Here is a 24180-nt window from a genome sequence, read left to right on the forward strand (position 1 = left end):
ATTTAAAAGCCTGCCATTCTTTTTTTGCTGAAGTATTTTTTTAAAGCTTTCTAATTTTAGGACCACAAATTCTACTCTTTTACTTCAGTACTGATCTTTGGAAATTTCTCACTAAGTAATGAAATCCTCTCACATTCATATTACCCATCGCTTTCACGAAATTCTTTATCAGGCAGTTTAATGTGGAGATATGGAACAAAAATCTTCATTGACGTCGTGACCATGTCATAGTATCCAATAAAATTGGTCAGACAAGACTTCCCCTTAACAAACCCATGCTGTGTCTGAATTATTACTGCAGTCTTGTCTAGATGATCCTGCAATGCTTCTTTAACCAGTGATTCCATTATTTTCCGTGGAACAGAAGTCAAACTAACAGGTCTGTAATTACTCATGTTACTCTTTGATCCCCCCTTTGTGAACTGGGGATACATTTGCACATATCCAGTCCGTGGGACTTCCCCTGAGTCCAAGGATGCTCTCATAATTATGGCTAAGGGTTTGCTTACTTCCTTTGTTGCCTCCTTTAATATAACTGGATATATCCCTTTCACCCCAGTGCCTTTTTTATGTTTATTTTCAACAATTTCTCCTCCACTTTGCTCTCAGTTATTACAAAATCATCTAACTCCCTGTTAGAGTTTGATAAACATCTGGCCTTCTCCTCCTTGAATAACTCCTCATATAATTGAAAATTTTAAATTATGAAATAACAAGGATATAGATATATTCAAACAATTATAAATATGAATGTTATGAACATTCTTATTTATGTTCATAACAATAATACACAAAATGCATAGCAATAATAATAAATAACAATTATATTCACATAGATTGGCTGAATAGGTATGCAAGTGAGTTCAATCAGTGTCATCACAAAAATTAGATGTTAGCAAGGAAAACTGAAATCACATTTGGAATCTGTGTCCAAAGCTCTATCTAGTCCACATTTTTTTTTCCAATGAAAAATATTTGTTGGCATATGTTATTATATTTATTATATTAGCATTAGCATTAGCATTAGCAGAGGCATATGATGCAAGAAAGCAAGCTTATTCAGCATCAGCCAAAAAAAACAAAAAAAAAAAAAAAAAAACCCACTCCCATTTCACCCCTCCGTTCGTTCGAAATACCTGTCCAGTTGAGCTTTAAATTTGTTTAGGCTTTCAACTTCAACAACCAGTGATGGAAGTCGGTTCCACCAACCAACCACCCGCTGGCCAAAGGCAAATTTCCGCACATCTATCCGACATCCGTCCTTCCTCAATTTGAATTTATGCCCTCTGAGGTGATTATTCTGAGAAAGATGAAGAATCCCATTGGCATTGAGCATGCTCAAACCATTCAAAGCCTTATACACCTCTATCAGATCACCTCGCCGGTGCCTAGTCTATTAGTATATTAGAAGAGATAGGGATATGGCACATGAAGTAGGCATGTATTTTTATTTTTTTTTTTGCTGAAGCTGTAAGCTTTCTTGCATCATTTTATGCCAGGTACACTACTAATAGTGTGCCTGACATAAAACTCAAAATTCTTCTAATTTACAGAATCTTTTTACACCAAATTTTCAACATATGCATTACTGTGGGACAAAGTTGAAATCTGGTTTCACAATGTCAAGGTTCACTGATATTGGTCTTGTTTTAAAGGCTTTGGACAAAGGAATTTATCTGCCCTTTTTAATTGAAAAACTCTCAAATGTTCTCTCAACTTTTTGTCAGTCTTTATATTATTCAAGAACACGTTGATGTGGCAAATGCCTTTTCCACAAAGAGACATTTTATTATTAAATACAAAGTTTTTTTTACAGAGACTGTTGCAATAAAACAAATACAAGGAAATAATTCAGACCTTACAAGTTATCAGCTTCAAAACAATTGCCTTGGGCTTGACACACTGTTTCATGTTTCTTCCAAGTACAGAAACATTTTTAGGAGTAATCTTCTGTAAGTTCTTTGAATACTTTCGAATTTTTACGAATATTTACGAAGAAAATATTCGAATTTGAATATTTACAAAGAAAGGCTTAAGTTTTGCAAATTACAGTCTGGAGACTAGGCATCGGTGAGGTGATCTGATAGAGGTGTATAAGGCTTTGAATGGCTTGAGCATGCTCAGTGCCAATGGGATTCTTCCTCTTGCTCAGAATAATCACCTGAGAGGGCATAAATTCAAATTGAGGAAGGACGGATGTATTTGCCTTTAGCCAGCGGGCAGTTGGTTTGTGGAATAGACTTCCATCACTTGTTGTTGAAGTTGATAGCCTAAACAAATTTAAGGCTCAGCTGGACAGGTATTTCGAACGAACGGAGGGGTGAAATGGGAGTAGTGGTTGTGTTTTTTTTTTTTTTTTTTTTTTTTGGCTGATGCTGAATAAGCTTGCTTTCTTGCATCATATGCCTCTACTAATGCTAATGCTAATACTTCATATATTTTTTTCCAAATGTCTTCAATGGAAAATAAATCCCTTAAGTACACTTTTCAGTTGAGGGAAGAGAAAAAATAGTCCCAAAGCACTAGGGCAGGGTGAGCAGGGTGAATGTTCACACAGTGATTTGTTTTTTGGAAAGAAACTGGTGAACAGAAAGCACATTGTGTGCTGGAGCATTCCAACCAACCTCTCACAATTCAGGTCTTTTCCTTCTCCTCCAAATTTTTTAATGCAGCCTCAACAGAACTTAAATGTAGTATGTTTGATTGACAGTCTGATTTGGTGGGATGAATTCAGCCATAATAATTCCTTTAATATCGAAGAAAACAAGAAGCATGTTTTTCATTTTTGATTTTGACATTCTAGCTTTTTTTTTTTTGGTCTGGAGACTGTTTTCTCTTCCATTGCATTGACTTAGTTTCTGGGTTGTACTAGAACAGAAAACTTTCATCATAAGTAATTACAGTAATCAGAAAGTCCACATCTTCTTCAATTTTTTTTAAAACATCTTCACAAACTTGGAGTCCTCTCATTCTTTGATCTTCATTCAAAATTTTTGGCACCATCTTGACACACATTTTGTCATGCCTAAATTTTCAGTTAAATTTTGTCTAACTGTTTCTTTGTCCATATTGAGTTCTGATACAATCATTCTAATGCTTAATCACTTCTGATCAATGTCCTTATCTGGTCTATTTTCATCAGTTTTCATTGATACTGGATGGCCTGGTCATTCACTGTCTTTGTCTTCACATTCTCCCTTCCTTCTAAAAATCTTTTATGCCATTCAAACACATGAACTCTTGACATAGAATCTTTCCCATAAACTCAGTTGGTGTTTTCTTCAGTTTTGTTAAAAATTTGAGATTAATTCATTGTTCGATTCTTTTGTCTGTCATTTTTCTAGCAAACTGCAAAAACACAAGCAATGAAACTTGTCTCACTGCAAAGCGAATTAGAGCATTGGAACATGACTTGGAAGGCAATTAGGGAGGGAAAGGGTCAAGGTCAACTCCTATGCCTTTGTTTCACGGGTGGCATGGCTGTATGCACAGACTCATTATTTAATAGCCACACCTCATAATTTAACTGCAGCAAGCTGGAGACCAAATAATGTGATGCAGTAATTTAATCTGTTATAGCTTCTACCTACTACGAAGCAATAAATTATACTTCAGAGAACAATGCTCAATCAACTTCTGTGTTGTAGGCAGGGCTGTGCAAATAGGGTGTGCACGGGATGCGTCACACCAGCATCTGCAATCGAGGAAGCCATCAAAGTCTCAACATTCTCACCCCTTTTGGGCTTATCTGGGCCCCCAAGTACCTTTGCAGTATCCCAAGCACCCTGGTTGTAGGTGTTATAACCTTTGTTCACCTTTTCTTTTTTATTAACCAATACTAACCATTTATTTTAAATAGTTGAGAAGAGACCAAAGTGTGTCTTTTGCAATATTTGAAAAAGTAACCAAAACTCTGACCTGAAAAGTCTTTTTATGGCCAAATCAACAGCAATAACTGACAAGATAAATGTCACTGACAACACTCCAAACCTTATAAGTGACAAGATAGAAATTTTACAGGAGGGCTAGAAAACTGCTTATTTTTAATAGGACAATATTAATTTAATAACATCTTTTGAAATTTATACTTAAGTGCATTTCTGAAAGGGTAATTAAAAGATTTTTGGCTCAAAATACACATAATTAGTTTTATTGTGACTTACGAGTAATGAGAATTTATTTACATCAGATGTGTGAACACAAGGGAACACAAGTGGTATATAGGGTTTTATAATGAAAAGGTAAATTTAAAAAACTGGAATTTATTTCAGAAATTAACTGTATATTTTTTTTTGTTTTGGCTCATTACATAAATGTAAAAATTTAATCTTAATTATGCAAGAGCACAAGTATGAAAAATTATTTAATAAAAACCTCTGAAATATTGTAGTTTTTTTCTTCACTTTTTCTTTTTATCACTGTAAAGCAATTGGTTGCAAAAGGAATGATAATCATATCATGTGGAACTACTCTTTTCAGGTCTTGGAGGCCTTAATTTTTCTCTGGTGATTTTAAGCCTTTCATTATAGAAACCTGCAGGTTTTTCAGTGTGTACCAATCCACAGCATTTAAGAATTAACTTCCAGTCATCTGTAAAAAGCAATTTGTAACTAACAGCCCCCCCAGACTGTATTTAATGTTCCTACGTCAGCTGCAATGGGGTCCCAGCTTTCATTCCAGGACAAATCAAAGAATAAATTTTTAGGCTGCATAATTTTTTAAAAAAAGTATGATCCAAATAATGCACTTCACAGGGTTGTAGAACCTTCTTAGCTTCTTTTATGATAGTCACGTAATCAGCAGGGACATTTATGATCTTAATCTTCAATTTCCATTTGGTGACACTGTGAACTAAGTTGCAACTCATCTGAGTATGTCCTTTTTCTAAGAATTTCTGAAATTCTTAGAAAAAATTCTTACCCAGTTGCGGGATTGTGGATAAAATTCTATGATGGATCATAGAATAGCTGCAGTGCAGAGGCAATAGATTGTCATTAATGGTTATTCTTTAGATTGGGTTAATATTAGAAGTGAGGAACCTCCAAGGACTGGTTCTAGGACTATTGTTGTTTCCAAGTTTCTTCAATGACATTGATGGACTGATAGAGGGCATGTCTCTATCTAAATAATTACAGTGGAGGTGAATTAAAAATGGTACAAGAAGAAAGGAATATGCCATCAACATTATTTGAGAATTTTCCTTGAGATTAATAATCTTTAAATTTGAGTTACCATTTCATCACAACTTTGGCCAGACTTTCAGAATCCGTGTAAATTAAGCTTGATAGAGTTAAGATTAATCATTTGAATCCAATAGATCCGGACAATACTGCTTTGGCTGAAGAGGATTTAATTTTATAGGAAGATTGCATTGTCAGAAAAATGAATAGCATTCTTTTTAATAAGGATAGGTGAACCAGGGTGAGTCTGCCAGGATCAGCAACTGCTGATGTTGCCAAGAGATTGTCTGATGATTTGCTGGAGAAATATAGGACTTAGGTCAGAATGTGCCTGCCTGCCTGCCATTCTAACTAGGCAGAACAGGAGGGACATAAGCTGAAAGTCTTGTGGATTAACTAAACTTGAGGGAATCAGCAAGGCTTCTGGGACTAAATTGTTTCCCCCCTTTTTTATCAGTGTGAACCATCATCTTTGGAAGAGATAAAGCACATTAGAACAAATGTGGTGCAAATACCTTTGCCAATATTATATGAGGAGGTTTTAAGGGTTCAACGTAACTGCTAGCTGGAATAGGGAAAGATTAGAAATTATAGAATATTGTTTATTAGAAAAACTTTCAACAGTGACAGCTATATGTCTCTTGGAGACAATGGTATATACTCAGTAATTTTGAGGATGAACTGAGAAATTGCATTGAACCTTTAAGGTCAATGAGGTTGCCACTAGAGCTGGAAGAGATTCCATGGATTGGAGAAGTGCCAATGTATTGCCAATATATGAAGGCAGTTCTAAGACTGAAGTGGGCAATTATCAACTGATCAGTCTGACTTGTGGTAGGAAAAATCAGGGAGGCAATGTTCAAGAATACAGTACAGGATCATTTAGAGAGCAATTGAATTCTCAGGGAAACAGCATGGTTTTTGTATAAGAAAAACCACGTTTAACTAACCTGGTTATCTTTGTTGACAGAGTCATTCATGAGCTAGATGTTGGAAATAATTTCAACATTGTTTATTTGGATTTAATTCAATCTCCCTTGTGAGAGGTTAGCTAGAACATAATGGGATTGTGGATAAGATTCTAAGATGGATCACAGAATAGCTGCAGTGCAGGAGGACTACTGTTGTTTCCAAGTTTCTTCAATGATATTGATGGACTGATAGAGGGCATGTCTCTATCTACATGTGACTCCAAAATAATTATAGTGGAGTTGAATTAAAAATGGTGCAAGAAGAAAGGAATATGGCAGTTATAATATGGGCAGACAACAGTGCAGACAGGCAGCAAGGAAAGCCCATGGTGTCCTTTTCATAACCCCACATATAAGTCAATTGCAAAGCCACACTTGGAATATTGTAGTGGCACTTTTTGATTTGTACCCTTTTAAGATATTATGCTTCTTGAAAGGTTACAAAGGTGAGCAACTCAATTGGCTATATCTACAGAAGGGAACCCATATGAGGAAGGCTTCAAATATGTGGGCTTCAAGGCTCAGCAATTAGGCACCTTAGAGGCAATCTGACTGAAGTCTGCAAGGCATTGAGAGGGGTTAATAAAATGAATGAAGGTAAAATTTTCACTTTTATGATTCCAGAACTAGGTAGCCATATATTCAAAATACAGGTAAAGATGCTTAGATCACTTTATAGGACGTTTTCTTTCAGTAAGTTGTTAATTACTGGAAGTTGATCCATATGGGTGGTTGGACTGATGGCTTGGGGAAATTAAAAGGTAGCTGTATAAATTGGAGTAATCTGGCATTTAAAGGTAAATTACTATTATGAATAAAGGGATGGTTATGGTACTCTGTTTAGGAATCACATTTTTTTTTTTTTTTAAATATATTTTATTTATGTATTTATTTTTTTGGCTGGTGCAGCAAAAGACTAGCTTCCTTGCACTACATGGCTAATACTAATAATTATTAACAGCATTTAACTCACCTTTTGCTCTAATTCATTCTTCCTGTAATTAATAGATATGGAATAGTAGTGCCTATTTAATCCATGTATCAAAGCCTAGAAAAAAAAAAAAAAAACAATATTTCATTTACCTTGCCATGCTGAAGATATTGGACAAGAACACCCTTGAAGTGTCCACACCAATGCATCTACTTTATGATGAGAAGGGAGTTAATACTTACAACCTTCCAGGTTCAAGTCTCACAAGGGTGACTATTGTATAACTGGAGTAATCTAGCATTAAGGGAAAATTACTACAGTGAATAAAGGGATGATCAGCGTAGGAAACAAAATGCAGCTAAAACCTATTTTTTCAATAATTGGCTCTCCAATTTACAGCCTTTGAATTTTGTCGTCCAAACATTTAACAAAGTCTAGTAATTACGTTATTCATTTCATACATCATCATCTTCTTCAACCATTGTCAAATCACTGCATGTGGTTCAACAATGGTTGAAGATGATGAATGGATGAAAGTTTCCTCAATACGTTTCCAGCAACTGCAGTCTTATGCTTTCCACTGTCACTGTACACCCGCAAATTTCACAATTTCTTCCAGCCACCTCACCTTTGGTCTTTTTCTTGGGTGTTTAGTGTCAAGCAGTATCCATAACAAAATTCATTTGGTCATCTACCGTCTGTTCTTGTAACCTGCCTATTTCCATTTTAAGCACTTTGTTCTTTCAATGATTTCACAGACTTTGGTTTGTTGGCGAATCCATGCACATGTTTTTTGGTCTCTTTTGGTTATGTTCAAAATCAAGTGCTCCATACTTCTTTGTGTGACCCTCGGTTTTTGTAACGCTTTGGCATCCAATGTCCATGTTTCACAACCATGTTAGGACAGGAAGGATGCATTGATCAAAAACTTTTCCTTTGAGACAGAGTGGCAAGTTTGTCTTGGAGACTATATTAAGCTTTCCAAATGCTTGCCATCCCAATTTTATGTGCCATTCAATTTCCATCATGATGTTTCCATCTGTTGAAATTTCTTGTCCAAGGTAAACATACCTCCACTTCTTCAAATTCTTGTCCATCAGCAATGATTTTCTTTGGTCTGGTAAATTTGTGGAACGTAACATGTGTTTTCTTGATATTAATCGCCAAACAGGAACTTCTTGCTTTCATGCTGCAATTCTTCAATGTTTTGCTACAATTCTTCTAGATCATTAGCAAAGAGAATGATATCAAATGCAAATTGTAAGTGATTCAGTTAATCCCCATTTATCTTGAGTCCTTTATTAACCCAATTTACCTTGCAAAAAATTTCTTCAAAACAGGCAGAAAATAGTTTCGGGGAGATCCAAAAAAGAGACATTCACCCCGAAACTATTTTCTGCCTATATATAGATGCATTTTTCTATGTTGACCTGAACTTCATCATTGTTGTTGTATTGATGTGACATATGATTACATGCAAAACATTAACATATGAACACACCACTGTTGTACCTATACAGTTAGTTTTACAGTGAACTTCTATGCCAAGAAGGCAAATTTTCTTTTCTCTCACAAATGCACATTTTCTTTCGTAGTGCAATAACAGATTAATTATGCCCTCTTATAGCAGTAAGTACACATTATTTCTTCTTTAGGTTAACAGCAAGTACACATTATTTCTACTTTAGTTTAACAGCAAGTACACATTATTTCTTCTTTAGTTTAACAGCAAGTACACATTATTTCTTCTTTTGTTTAACAGCAAGTACACATTATTTTTTCTTTAGGTTAACAATATTTTCTCATAGAAACAAAATGGCGAGAATGAACAATAAATGGCACTGATGATCATCATTAACTAATCATGCATAATAGCTAAATTACACTGAAATTGGGAATGTCATTTTTAGTATGCTATTACCAGCACTGGTCAAGTATAGCTAAGCCATACCAATATACAAATTGGTACATTAAACTATACCAATGAGAGAAAACTTTGACATATGATCAAAAATCAGACTACAGAGTAATTAATATAAATTCGGTGATTCCATAAGGATTCATGATCAAGCTCTAACTATTTACATAACAACACAATTCTAATCAATATCAAAATAAATGTGAAATGCTGAAAATCAGTTTTCATCTAATAATTATTTCTGTTTCTGAAGTGTTCTATACATGCTGGAGGGAAGTATAAATACAAAGATTTTTTTATTGGTATTCTAAAAAACAAAATATGAAATGAACAACAACAACGACAAAAAAAAAAAAAAAAAAAAAACCCTATAAAATAAATCCCTGATCTTAATTAGTTTCTGTTAATAAATATACACTAACCTGAATGGAAGGTTTGGTGAGATGACCCAAATTTGATGTGGTTTGTCTGGGCTCCTGACCTAGTACCATCATATTTGGATTTATCAAACGGAAGGCATCTATAACAACCTGCAACATTGTCACACCTTTACTACAATTATAAAATCATTGATTAAAAAAAAAACCACACCTAAAAAGCTGGGGTCAATGGTTTAAGTTAAGGTAAATGTTAACACTAAAAGCTGGAGTATATAGTGTCAGTAAACTGTACATATTATAAAGTGGTTGTTGGGTAAAGAAAATATCAATTTCTTTATGGGGGGGTGGCAAAACTTTTCAGCAGGTAGTTCTTGATAAACAATATCACAATGTACCACAAATTCCAAAAGGGCTTAGGGAAGGGGGGGAGAGGAGATGATAATACTATAGTATAAAGAACAAAAAGGGCAGTTCTATAAATATATATAATAAAATTAATATTAAAAATTAACAAATATTAAAATGCAAAACTCTTTAGTCTATCAGTGCTTGGTAACTCTCTCTTGAATGAATAGTTTAGATGAAATAAATTTTAAAGTTAATATACCGTATTTCCCGATGTATAAGATGCACATTCTTTCGAAAAATTTGGGGTCTAAAAACTGGGTGCGTCTTATACAGTGGGTGTAGATTTTTTTACTTGCATTTCCCGCTTTTTCGCGCTTGTTGTCTTTGCGCTCATTGTTTCACACTTGTTACCGGTATATTAGGTTACGTTTTGCCACATTCTGCCCAGAAATGCTCAGAAAAGATTTTCGTACAGTGCTGAATTCAAGTTAAAAGTGATCCAGTTTGCAAAAGTGAATGGAAATCGTGCTGCTGCTGAACGTAAGTTTGGTTCTCCTCCAACTGAGAAAACAATCTGAGACTGGCTACGGGAAGAAAAAACCCTACTGAAAACGCCACGGCAGAAGAAGGCCATGAGCAGCAAGTCAGCAAAATGGCCTGATCTAGAGAGGGAATTGAAGATATGGATTGAAGAGCAAAGGTCAATTGGAATTCCTGTGTCCACAAAGATGGTTCAGCATGACGCAAGAAGAATTGCTGATGAAAAAGAAGTTACTGATTTCAAAGGAGGACACAATTGGTGCTTTAGGTTCATGAAACGGAATGGACTAAGCATGCGTACATGCACCAGACTTGCCCAAAAGATGCCTGAAAGCTACGAGCAGAAGGTCCTTGAATTTCATTGTTTTGTCATTCAATGTCGGAAGACACATCAGTTTGAGTTGGGACAGATTGCAAATATGGATGAAGTCCCCCTTCAATTTGATGTCCCAAGTGACAGAACTGTTGATAAGAAGGGGGTGAAAACTGTAACTGTGAAGATAAGTGGACATGAAAAGAGCCATTATACAGTTGTCCGATGGAACCAAGCTGCCTCCTATGCTGATTTTCAAACGCAAAACAATGCCAAAAGAAGACATTCCTCGAGAAGTGATTGTCCACATTCATGACAAGGGTTGGATGGATCAGGATAGAATGAAGATCTGATTTGAGAAAGTTTGGAGCAGGAGACCAGGTGGGCTCTTATGCAAACCTACCCTATTGGTGCTTGATCAGTTCAGGGCACACATAACAAAAAACACAAAGAAGATTGCTGCAGAGCAAAAAACAAAACTTGCCGTCATACCTGGAGGCTTGACATCCCAGCTCCAACCACTTGATGTCAGCATTAACAAATCCTTCAAAGCTGCCATGAGAGACGAATGGAACCAATGGATGAAGTCTTCTGGGGACAATTTGACACCAGCAGGAAGAGTGAAGAAACCAACTATAGGAGAAGTTTGTACCTGGGTGAAAAGATCTTGGGATAATATCAAGATTGAGATCGTTGTCAAGTTATTTAAGAAGTGTGGCATTTCAAATGGCATAGATGGAACTGAGGACAAGCTAATGGATGGGAGTTTTGACAGTGATGATGAGTTGTATGAATTTTATGATGAATAAAACTTGAGTTCAATAACTTTATGTAATACATTTTTTTCAAATTTTGGGCCCCAAAATTAAGGTGCGTCTTATACATGGGGAAATACGGTATGTCTAAAATGTAATATTTTACAATAAAATATAAATTCTTTGGAAAATTATGAATCTGTTTGGAAAAAAAAAAAAAAAGTTTAAAAGATGTACAGCAGAATTCAATGATTGTGATGATATCTATCCCCCCCCCCCACATGTACACCAATGTTGCAATGTACTAGCACTTCAAACAGGCCTCTGGGGTTGGGTAAATTCATAGTGATTTTAAATGTTTCTCACCAACCACATATTAAAATAAGACACGGAAACTGGAATTTAAAAAAAAAACTGTGTTTACTACTATATATTTACAATTAAAATAACTTTACAACTAAAAAGGATAAAATACATAAAATATATATATAAATACAATAAAATACCGGGTTAAGAACGATAAAACCGACCGTAGCTTTCGAAGGTTCCTGCCTTCTTCTTCAGCGGTAGCTTCCTTGTACTGCGGTGCATCTTAAGTACCAGCAGGTTCAATCACGTGTTTCATCGCCATGTGTTCTATTCTCCTGTGTACTGGGACCGGAAGCGGCTCAGGAGCGCATCATATGAAATCGTTCATCCCTTCTGAGGATCGTGGCCTCAAAGAGGGGATGAATCCGCAAACCTTTGTTTCTATTGATGTTCTCTGTCGAACTAATCTGCAAACTCTCAAGCCACTTGCGGTCCCAGAACCTATGCGCCCGATCAGTGATGATAGCTTCACCCGGGGAGATCTGGTGTTGCTTCTCCCAAAAATGCTCGGCCATGGCGGACTTACCAAGAACGCCTGGGGGAGCACACTAAGGCAATAAGGAATGCAGATTATGGTAAGTCCGCCATGGCCGAGCATTTTAGGGAGAAGCAACACAAGATCTCCCCAGATGAAGCTATCATCACTGATCGGGTGCATAGGTTCTGGGACCGGAAGTGGCTCGAGAGTTTGCGGATTAGTTCGACAGAGAACATCAATAGAGACAAAGGTTTGCGGATTTATCCCCTCTTTAAGGCCATGATTCTCAGAAGGGATGAACGATTTCATATGACACGCTCCCGAGCCACTTCCGGTCCCAGTACACAGGAGAATAGAACACGTGGCGATGAAACAAGTGATTTAGACCGTGAACCTGCTGGTACTTAAGATGCACCGCAGTACAAAGAAGCTACTGCTGAAGGAGCCTTCGAAAGCTACAGTCGGTTTTATCGCTCTTAACCCGGTATTTTAATGTATTTTATTTGATGTATATATATATATATATTATGTATTTTAGTCTTTTTAGTTGTAAAGTTATTTTAATTGTAAATATATAGTAGTAAACACAGTTTTTTTAAAATTCCAGTTTCCGTGTCTTATTTTAATACGTGGTTGGTGAGAAACATTTAAAATCACTGTTCCACAAAAAAAAAAAAAAAAAAATCAAATTAGGTAGTCTCTATAAGTTATCACCAGAGCAAGGCATACAAATTTTGATACGATTTCCATACTGCATTGACTACTCCCTGCAATCTTATAGTATTGTGCTACATACAGCAAATATGGTCCAATTCTAGGGATTAAATGTAAAACGACACATGTTTTAAAACAGAAGTTTTACCTCCATACATTGCTTGGATTTGAGAAAATACATTATTCACAGTTCAGCATGCACTTGAGACCATCAACCAGCTGAAGAGAAGCCGGTAAGCTTTAAAAAAGCTGTCTTGGTGGTGTCTGACTTTTACACATATAGAAGATTCTTACACACTCAAGTGATGCTGCATAATTTAAAATATTTAGCAACTTAGAACTCTAGCACCTAGTCTTTGGTAGGAGTAGGAAACTCTTTCCATGACTGAAACTAAACAGATATAAAGCTTACAAATTTTGATTTGATTTCAACTACAGTAAAATCCCACTATAACAGATTTCTAAGGGCTGCACAAATCATTTTGCTGTACTGAAATTTCATTCTAATGAATTTCACTGAAAATTATTTCAAGAAAATATTATTTGTTTAAATAAATTCTGTTTGCTTTGTTGCACTTTTATAATATGTAGGAGTAATAATTTCTTCTTTATTTTACTTAAATATCGACTTTAAAAAAACGATAATAAATAAAATAAAAAACGAGGCCTGTTTCATTACTACCCCAACACATAGAAAATTACTACCCTACACATATAACTGTAAAGATTATTCAAAAGCACTTATTCATTCCATCTGCCAATCCTGTTGATCTCCTCCACTTTGATCAAAAATAATTCCATTGCCAATTTTAATTTTTTTTAATAAATAGCAACTATCCTATATTAATTATATGCAGCTAAACTTTGCAACAGACTCTTCAATACTTTACCCCAAATGTGATCTTCTGTAACTTCAACACAGAACAGAAACCCCTTTTACTCTCAAAATACTGAAAAATTAGTTTTTAGTGTGAACTGTCTTCATGTCTACTAATGCACTCCTTTAACACAGCTTGAATTCTTTTAGTAATAAAATAAATTTAAGAAATACTTAGTTAGAGGACAGTTTACCAGAATAATTAAAATGTAAAGGATAGAGGAAGAAGTAGAAAAATTCTAACTACTGATGAAACAGTGGTGTTGAAAATGGGAATTTTAAATTCAAATATTTGCTTTTATCAGAAAATATTTAAGAAAATATCTGAAAGGTATAATTCCATACTTTGTTTATAGAAGACCATATAGTGATTGAATTATGACAGTTATTGCACAGATAGTGCCAGCAGTACAGGAAAGTTCATCTTAATGGATTATATCAGTAGTAAAAAGTTATTTTTATTGTATTTAACTTAGGCCACTTAAAATTAAATTAAGCCCAGTAATGAAATATCCTTGAACTTAAATTTCAACAGTAAACAAGCAAATTAATAAAAAAAATTATTCAGAAACATTATAAAAACAATCATATGAAGTCATTAAAAAATCATACTAACTTTCCCTTTTACGCTCTGAATGGGATCAACAACTACAGCCACAGCTCTTTCCGATAATGCCTCAAAACTCTGTTGTGTATTGATATCTACACCAGACAGCCAGCAGCCAAATCCAGGATGGGAATGGTACCAGCCAACCACCATTTCTGGCCTAATCATAAAGAAAACGACAGTATATATGAATCTTCTGAAAGAACTTTGAGGTTGGGCATGATACACAAAACTGCTTTTTTTTTTTTGTACATTGATGATTTAAACTTCTTTAATAATATCGAGTCACAATTTATAAAAGTTTTATAAATAAACATAAATACCATATAATTAAAATTAGCAGCTTCTAACAATGACATTTTGAGGAATACACAGATTGTGTACCTGACGTGGACTCCATGTGTATTTATGCTGACAATTTTTTTTTTAACTGGTGCAGCAAAAGTCCAGTGCTTTTTTGCACCATACAGCTAATACTAAATCATTGTATATACCAGGCATAGTCACTTTCTGTACATAGCTGTGAGAAAACTGGGTGCTTGCTACTTAGTGCATAGACCTCATGTGGATACATCTTGTCATTGGGTTATTTCTCTCTTCACAATGCCTACCTCTCCACCGATAAAATCCCAACAATGATCGAAACCCAGGCATGGGTAGTGGTATACACTCTAAATAAATACCAAGGCAACTTGAGATGAAGTGCCTCCACAACATGAGATCAATGCACTAAGTCGTAAACCCAGTTTGCTCATAGCTATGTACAAGGAGACTATTATACATCAATTCTTTCTTCTTTCATATTTGCATTGGGGTAAAAACTAAATAATGCAAAATATTTCTTAATCTCTTCAATGATATGAGAAGTACAGCAAATATCATGTAGTCCCTGGGCAATGTGGCTCATCATCCCTGGGATGATGCTCTCTCTCTCTCTCTCTCTCTCTCTCTCTCTCTCTCTCTCTCTCTCTCTCTCTCTCTCTCTCTCTCTCTCTCTCTTTTATTCTGCAGGTTTTGCATTAGTAATGAAAAACTTGCTGACTTTTTTTCTTTTTTTAATTTACCCACACAATTACAACAAACTATTCTCAAATGTTTATACAGATATATTTCTTAATAAGAAAAAATTTGCAGATTTTTTAAAAAATTCTGATTTTAACATTGTTTTATTACTTTTCTGCAAAAAAGATGGAGAAGGGTCGAAATCAAGTAAAAAAAAAAAAAAAAAAAAAAGATGGATTCGCCATTGTAATGAACACCCGGAGTGTTCATTGCTATGAATATGTTAGGATTCTGAGATACTGAAGGTGTCAAAAAGACAGTCTCCATCTGGAGAATTGGCAGGTATGTCTAGTACATAATTTCTCTTATTGTATGGAAGTCTCTCTTCTTTGAATTATTCTAATAAACTGTTAACTTTTGGATATTAAAAGTAACTTTTATTACCTTACCATTTTTCATATTATATTCATCTAATGCTTACTGCACTACATAAGATGCTAATAAAACATCAAAACAGCCACCGAAATAGTGTATTATTCAGGTGGCATGCATTATGAATAAAAGAACAATATGCTTCTTTTAGATCTGTACTATTTATTAGGGCATTGAGGTAGTGGAAGAGAAGAAGAGAACAAGTAGTGGATTTTTGGCTGCTGAAAAGGGATAAGTAGTTTTGATATTTTTACCGTATTCTTCATTAATTAACATACTACATTGTGTTCTACAAAGATATTAAACAGGCTTAGTAGTGTTCGCTGGCTTATTTTTTAAATTTAACTAGTGATTTTTGTAAGTTACAACTCACTGCTCGTACCAGTATTGGCGCTAATATTGTTGAACTTGCCACCATTGTTGTAGTCGATACAAAATAGCGTAATATGTAGCACTGTATTAGGAATCTGTTAGTTTAGTATAGTATTATCAATTAATCAATGAAATTTATTAATCTTATTAAATTTCATTGTTAATTAAATTGTATTTAAATGGAAATCATGACCCAGACAAGAGCTGCGAAACAACGATCACAGATTAGCAGGAGTGCTGTGGCTGGGGGGAGAAATGAAGAGGGCAATCCTCCAACGTATCACAGTCTCAAAAAATATGTGTGCATACATTTCTGGAACAGGATATGATCTAGCCAAGGAGGAAGATGCCTTTGTGTGTGCTAGGTGCCTATAGTGTCAAGAAATTAGGTGCCAACTCAGTGTTCTGATGGGTGTCAGAGTTTGAGATGTAGGGTAGATGTCCTCAAAGAAATTAATGAGGGGCCCATTAAGCTCTCAACTGCCCAACTCAATGCCAGAGCTCACTCCTGTGTATCTATTGTCAAGGAGACAGGGAATATATTATGCAAAAATGGATAGGTCGAACAGGACCAGGGTATGTCTGCCAGGGGCAAAAGTTGATTATGTTGTAGAGCAAATATCATCTTTTAAGGGCACTTTGGGTGATATTGTTATACACATTGGTACTAATGATCTTAAGAGTAAGCTATCAATGTTTAAGTCAGGTCAATATTTAGGTACATTGACCTGTACTTAAACCTGAATTAAAGTACAGATCAATGTTGAAAAAAAGTTGCAAGTTAGGATTGAATTTGAAAGTGCATGCAATTCTGTCCAGACACGATAGGGAGTATATGATGAGAGGCTTGTCAATCAATTCGGCCCTGGAGAGACTGTCCAAGGCTCAAGGTTAGAATTTTTTTTCAGTGTGGTCAGTGTTTGTTAACAGGAGAGATTGCTTCTACAGGGATGGGGTACACTTAAATAGAAAGGGTGCAAGAATATTTGCTGATGCTATCGAGGCAGTATTAGGTGGGTCAGAAAACTGCTAGTTAAGGGGGGGGGGAACAGGGACTAAAAGATTAACAGTGGCCGCAGGCAGAGGCGAAAGTGATTCTTGCACTGCTTGTATTAGAATGAGCAGCAGCAGCCTGGAACACAACAAGGCACAAAGGGATTTGCAGGACTTTTGGTAGTCACAGTGGAACAAGTAAATACATGGACTGTGTTAGAGTAACTAAGAGTAGGAACAAGTGCATATATACTTACTTGTTTGTTTGTTTGTTATTTGGTTTTTAGAAGCATTAGCAACTTTGGCAAGGGATGCAAAGAAAAACAGCAAAGAGTTCTTTACTTATGTAAACTCTAGAAGGAAGGGGATGAATCAGATTGGTCCACTTGATATTGATGGGTCAACTGTTGATGATCCTGCTCAGGTAGCTAACAAACTAAATGAATATTTTGCATCGACATTCACACATGAGGAGTTATTCAGCAAGGGGAATGCCAGAGGTGTATTCAACTCTAGCAGTAAGCTACAGAATCTTGAAATAACTGGGAGTAAAGTGGAGGAGCAACTGTTGAAGATAAACACAAGAAAGGCACCCAGGGTGGATGGGATCTATCCAGTTATATTAAAGGAGGCAGCAAAGGAAGTAAGCAAACCCTTAGCCATAATTATGAGAGCTTCCTTGGACTCAGGGGAGGTACCCATAGACTGGAAATGTGCAAATGTGACCCCAATTCACAAAGGAGGATCAAAGGCTGACACAAGTAATTATAGACCTGTGAGCTTAACTTCTGTTCCAGGAAAATTAATGGAGGCACTGGTTAAAGAAGCACTGCAGGATCATTTAGACAAGACTTCAGTTATAGCTCAGACACAGCATGGTTTTGTTAAGGGGAAGTCTTGCCTGACCAACTTGATTGGATACTATGATGCAGTCACAAAAGAACTGGATGCAGGGAATAACTTTGATATTATATACTTGGATCTTAGAAAGGCTTTTGATACTGTTGCACATGGAAGACTGCTACACAAATTGGAGCAGTGTGACATTGGAGGCAAATTGCTGCTATGGATAAAGGGGTGGTTGAGGGGGAGAAGACAGAGAGTGGTAATCAATGGACACTGCTCATCGTGGACTAATGTTATTAGTGGAGTCCCTCAGGGCTCAGTGTTGGATCCATTATTGTTTTCTGTATTTATAAATGATATTGATGATGGTATATCAAGCTTAATGTCCAAGTTTGCAGATGATACAAAGGTTGGCAGGGTTGTGAAGGACACTACTGACACTATGCTGCTGCAACAGGATCTGGAAAGGTTGAGCAGATGGGCTGAGAGGTGGCAAATGAAGTTTAACATTGACAAATGTAAAGTACTACACATGGGAAACAGCAACCCCAGAGCAACGTATCAACTCTGTGGTACTACACTGACAGTGGTAGAGAATGAAAGGGACTTGGGGGTGGTTGTGCAGGCAGATATGAAGTTCTCTGAGCAGTGCAGACGGGCTGCAAGAGTAGCTCATGGAGTATTGTCAATGATATACAGGAATTTTTCCAGTAGGGATAAGGAGGTGATTATTCCATTGTATAAGGCAATGGTCAGGCCACACCTAGAGTACTGTATACAGGTCTGGAGGCCTCATTTCAAGAAGGATGTAGAGCTGCTGGAACGAGTACAGAGAAGGGCAACGAGATTAGTGAATGGAACAAAGGGGTGCTCTTACGAAGAAAGGCTTAAGTTTTGCAAATTACAGTGTCTGGAGACTAGGCACACCAGCGAGGTGATCTGATAGAGGTGTATAAAGCCTTGAATGGTTTAAGCATGCTCAATGCTGATGGGATTCTTCCTCTAGCTCAGAAAAATCACCTGAGAGGGCATAAATTCAAATTGAGGAAAGACAGATGTAGGATAGATGTGCGGAAATTTGCCTTTAGCCAGCGGGTGGTTGGTTGGTGGAACAGACTGCCATCCCTTGTGGTGGAGGTTGATAGCCTAAATAAGTTTAAGGCTCAGCTGGACAGGTATTTTGAACGAACAGAGGGGTGAAGTGGAAGTGGGTTTTTTTTTTTTTTTTTTTTTTTTGGCTGATGCTGCATAAGCTTGCTTTCTTGCATCAAATGCCTCTACTGCTAATGCTAATGCTAAGGCCGTATTGCTCTGGGGATATGCGGTGGTCATTCCCTGACCTTTCCGCATCCTCCGTATTTGGTGGTCACAGGCTCGAACCCTGGTCTAATCAAGAAGCGTGTGCTACGCACTGCTGCTCCTGCCCACCTGGCTACGGAGGCACCATGTATACTTGCATATACACCAATGCTACGAGTATAGTCAATATATTTGATGAGTTAAAAGTGCTGGTCAAGACATCAAAGGTGGATACTGTTAGGATATCAGAGATGTGGTGTCACACATTAAGCAGTGCAGAATTGAAATCTGGAGAGTACAATGTGTACAGAAAGGATAGACAGGGCAGGAAGGGAGGAGGGGTTATACTGTTAGTTAAGAAGCACAAAATCTAAGGAAGTGCATCCAATTGACATTGGAGGCCAATGCAATGTTAAGTCAGTGTGGTGTGAAAAAAGCACTGGGAAAGGGAAAATGAGAGTGGGTGTGTGTGTTATAGGCCTAATGACTCTCATGAGTACAACAAACAGCTGTGCAGAGAAGTAGAGTGGGGTCAGTAAATCAAAATGTGTTATAATGGGGGATTTTAACTTTCCAGATATTGACTGGAACTTGTGGGTTGGAACACTCACAACACTACCAAATCTTTTGTGGATTTATTGGATGGCTGTTTTCTACAGCAACATGTTCGAGAGGCAAACAGAGGGAATAATACTCTTGATCCGATTATCAGAAGTTATTATTTGTGCATTAAGAATTTGCATATAAAGGAACCACTGGGTGACAGTGATCATAGTGTACTGATGTGGGATTTACTGAAAGATGTAACTACCATCAAGGGTAAAAGGAAGGGCTTTTGCTTTTGTAAAGGTGACTACAGTGGTCTCAGAGTTTTTAAATTCTATACAGTGAGATAAACTGATGATATTACCAACAGTGAAGTCTAAATGGGAAGCCTTCATGGACTTAATGGAGACTACTAGGCTTTTCATACCAATTAAGAAATACTGTTCAAGACATAAATAGACGTCAAATGAATTAATGAGGCTCGTAGTAGAGAAGAAAAATGCATGGGATGCATATAAATTATCAGGCAACACAGACGCCCATGGCAGATATAAGCTAGTCTGTAATCAAGTCATAAAGGCAGTTAGGGAAGCGAAGGCAGATTACGAAAAATCTCTGGTAAAGGAAAAGGAAAACAGCAAATAGTTCTTTACTTATATAAACTCTAGAAGGAAAGGGATGAATCAGATTTCTCCACTTAACATAGATGGTTTGACTATTGATGACCATGCTCATGTAGCTGATAAACTGAATGAGTATTTTGCATCTACATTCACACGAGGAGTTATTTAAGAAGGGGAATGCCAGAAGTTTATCAAACTCTAACAAGGAGCTAATTGATTTTGTAATAACTGAGAGCAGAAATTGTTGCAGTTAAAAGGAAGGCACCTGGGGTGGATGGGATCTATCCAGATATATTAATGGAGACAGCAAAGAAAGTAAGCAAATCATTAGCCATTATTATGAGATTCCTTGAACTGGAGGTGTGCAAATGTATCCCCAATTCACAAAGGTTGTTCAAAAGGTGACACAAGTAACTATAAACCTGTTAGTTTAACTTGTGTTCCGGGGAAAATAATGGAGTCACTGGTTAAAGAAGAGGAGTTGCAGGATCATCTAGACAAGACTGCAGTAACAGTTCAGACAGAGCATAGGTTTGTTAAGGGTAGGTCTTGTCTAACCAATCTGATTGGATACTATGATTTGGTCATAAGGGAACTGGATGCAAAAAATAATTTTGATATCATATACTTTGATTTCAGGAAAGCTTTTGATACTGTTGCATATGGAAGACTGCTGTACAAATTGGAGCAGTATGGCATTAAGGGGAAATTGCTACAATGGATAAAGGGACGGCTGAGTGGGAGACGACAGAGTGTTAATCAATGGACACTGCTATTCGTGAACTAGTGTTATTAGTGGAGTTCCACAGGGTTCGGTGCTCGGCCCATTGTTGTTATGTGTATTCATCAATGATACTTATGAAGGTATATCAGGCTTAATGTCGAAGTTTGCAGATGATCCATAGGTTGGCAGGGTTGTTAATGACAGTAAAGACAGTATGCTACTGCAACCGGATCTAGATAAGTTGGGCAAATGGGCTGAGAAGTGGCAACTGAAGTTTAACATTGACAAATGCAAAGTATTTGGATATGGATAGCAGTAACACAAGAGAAATGTACTAACTGTGTGGTACTACACTCTGGGGAGTGGAGAGCAAAAAAAAAAAAAAACTTGGGGGGGGGGGATAATTGTGCAGTCAGATATGGAGTTCGCTGGACAGTGCAGATGGGCTGCCAGAGCATGTCATGGAGCTTGTCAATGATATATAGGAATTTTTCTAGCAGGGATAAGGAGTCGATTATCCCATTGTACAAGGCAATGGTCAGGCCACACCTTGAATAATGTGTACTTCAATACTGTAGGCCTCATTTTAGGAAGGATGTAGAGTTGTTGCTAGAATGACTACAAAGAAGGGCAACTAGATTAGTGAGGGGAAGAAAGGAGTGCTCGTACCAAGATAGGCTTAATTTCTGCAAATTGCAGCGCCTGGAGACTAGGCACATTGCTTTCTTTCGCCATATGCTTCAACTTATGCTATTCACAGTATGAGACTGAGGCAATTCATAGCAATTTTTCTCATGACACTGATGCATTTGGCAAACTTAGTAACTTTTTTTCGGCAATGTACAAAATGAAGTGGTGCACTAATACAGCTCACACAGATACAAAATTCATTAACATAATGCTTTTTCTCCTAAATTTTTCAGTGCTATTCTAATTGAAAATTAAGATGAGATAAATTACTATTTACTCTATAGAACTCAATATACAAATAAGAAATTCCAGAGAATTACTTTTCTGTAGTGGCTATAAGCGAATACATCAACAAAATTCCCAACGATGTCACAATAACTACACTTATTAGAAAATAAAACCACTTTATTTTATTTTATTTATTTTTTTTTTTTGCAGATCAGTCCCAGTTTTAGCAAAAAATTTTGCTTGCATAAGTTAGGTTGGTACATTAATTTGCAAATAAAATAACATACCTTCCTGTCTGCTTTAACATATCAAGCATTTTGGCCTGAAATACTGGATCAACAGCTTCTACACTCACACCCTAAAAAAAATTAAATTATATTCACTGAAAAATAATTAACCAATATAAATAATTATAACTATAATAATTTATTCAATTTATTTTTGCACTAGGCATTTTTATTATTACACAGTTTTATACTATGGATTAGTTTTCATATTGTTTCGGTATAATCAAAGATCACTAGATTTCATAGTTGCAATTCAATGGAGGATTGGTAGGTGGCATAGTATTGTATGGTATATTAATCTTGATTCTTTGTCCAGAATCTCTGGGATAAAGCAAATATGTATATCCTGACTACTTAAACTTTAATGTGATTTATTTAATGACTGAATTGAACTTGAATTTCCGAATCCAAGAAGGCCATTGGTTTCACTGGCCTTTTTGGATTCAGGCTTCCAAGTAATAAGCATGATTTTGATAATTAAAAACAAAAAATTTCTCAGCCCTCCCATGCTCTCATACACTAAGTATGAAATTAAAGAGGCAGCAAACACCTTTATTGACACCACTCTATTATTGACACCATCAGAGAAAAGCGTCTAACATGGTATGGACATGTAAAACGGATGCAAGAAAACAGATATCCAAAGGCTATCTCGGAATGGATACCTCCTGGAAGAAGGAGAAGAGGAAGACCTAGGAGGACATGGATGGATGGAGTACGGGAGTGCATGACAGCCCGAGGCTTAACCGACCAAGACACCTTGAACCGCACTTTATAGCGGGAAAAAATTCCTAACAAGAAATAACTTGTAGGCTGAGGAAACCCATTGTAAATGGAAACACTCCTCTTGAAGAAGAGAGCAAACACCTTTGGAAATAAGCTCATTATAAACAGATTGATTTATTTTTTTTTTACATTGTATTAATGTCCATTAGATTTTTAATGGAAGACAAATCTGGGTGTTACTCATCCAGCTCTAAACTTGGCCACTATAAGTTTAATTACAATTATATATTTATTACTTGTACCTTATATACTTGTTTTAACCCTCTCTCTCTCTCTCTCTCTCTCTCTCTCTCTCTCTCTCTCTCTCTCTCTCTCTCTCTCTCTCTCTCTCTCCAAGCAACACCATTCATGAGTCTTACATAACAAAAAAAAATGTGCAAAGGATGGATGAAATGTGTAAAACTAATAATGTGTAAAATTAATAACGTAAAATTTTTCTCACTGTCTACTGCAGACAATGCCTGAGCAAATGTTGTGCGTATATAGTATGCTTTTAAATTCGAAATAATACCCTGATCCATAAGTTGGATGAGTGAAGTCGTGTTTGGCAGTAGAAATATGACTCTCATGTTTAAATTGAAATCATCTAGATGCATAGGATGTCCAGGAGCATTATCTAATCGAAGCAAACTCTTGAAAGGAATGTTGTTGTCTTTACAATATCTTTCAACCTCGGGAATGAATCAGCATTTAAACCAATCCTCAAAGAGAGAGATATTGTTATCCATGCTCTCTGGTTCAATTGGAAATGTGCGGGTAGGGTGGCTTTATTGATGCCCTTATATGCACGAGGATTTCCAGAATGGTACAAAAGCAGTGGTTTTAATCTGTAATTTCCTGCTCATTAGCCCCAAGCAAGAGCGTGGCTCTATCTTTTGACGCCTTGAAATCTGGTATTGTATTTTCCTCTTTGGCAATGTACGTTCGAGCTGGCATTTTTTTTTTTTTTTTTTTCCCAATACAGAGCAGTC

At 36.4% G+C, this 24180-nt stretch overlaps 1 protein-coding gene across 1 annotated transcript in view; it reads right to left on the bottom strand.

The window, feature by feature from the left end:
* Rpn11 (regulatory particle non-ATPase 11) overlaps positions 1–24180 on the bottom strand; it is an 87897-nt gene that overhangs the window by 18876 nt on the left and 44841 nt on the right. Inside the window, exons 5-8 of the mRNA XM_090385343.1 lie at positions 22424–22494; positions 14391–14541; positions 9423–9530; positions 7125–7199 (exon numbers count right to left, since the gene is read on the bottom strand). Coding sequence (XP_090241469.1) covers positions 7125–7199; positions 9423–9530; positions 14391–14541; positions 22424–22494 — 405 coding nt within the window. The remainder of the gene's footprint in view (positions 1–7124; positions 7200–9422; positions 9531–14390; positions 14542–22423; positions 22495–24180) is intronic.

Source organism: Mastigoproctus giganteus, chromosome 11 (genome assembly GCF_048544385.1).
Source record: "Mastigoproctus giganteus isolate SK-2022 chromosome 11, ASM4854438v1, whole genome shotgun sequence".
Taxonomy (NCBI): Eukaryota; Metazoa; Arthropoda; class Arachnida; order Uropygi; family Thelyphonidae; genus Mastigoproctus; species Mastigoproctus giganteus.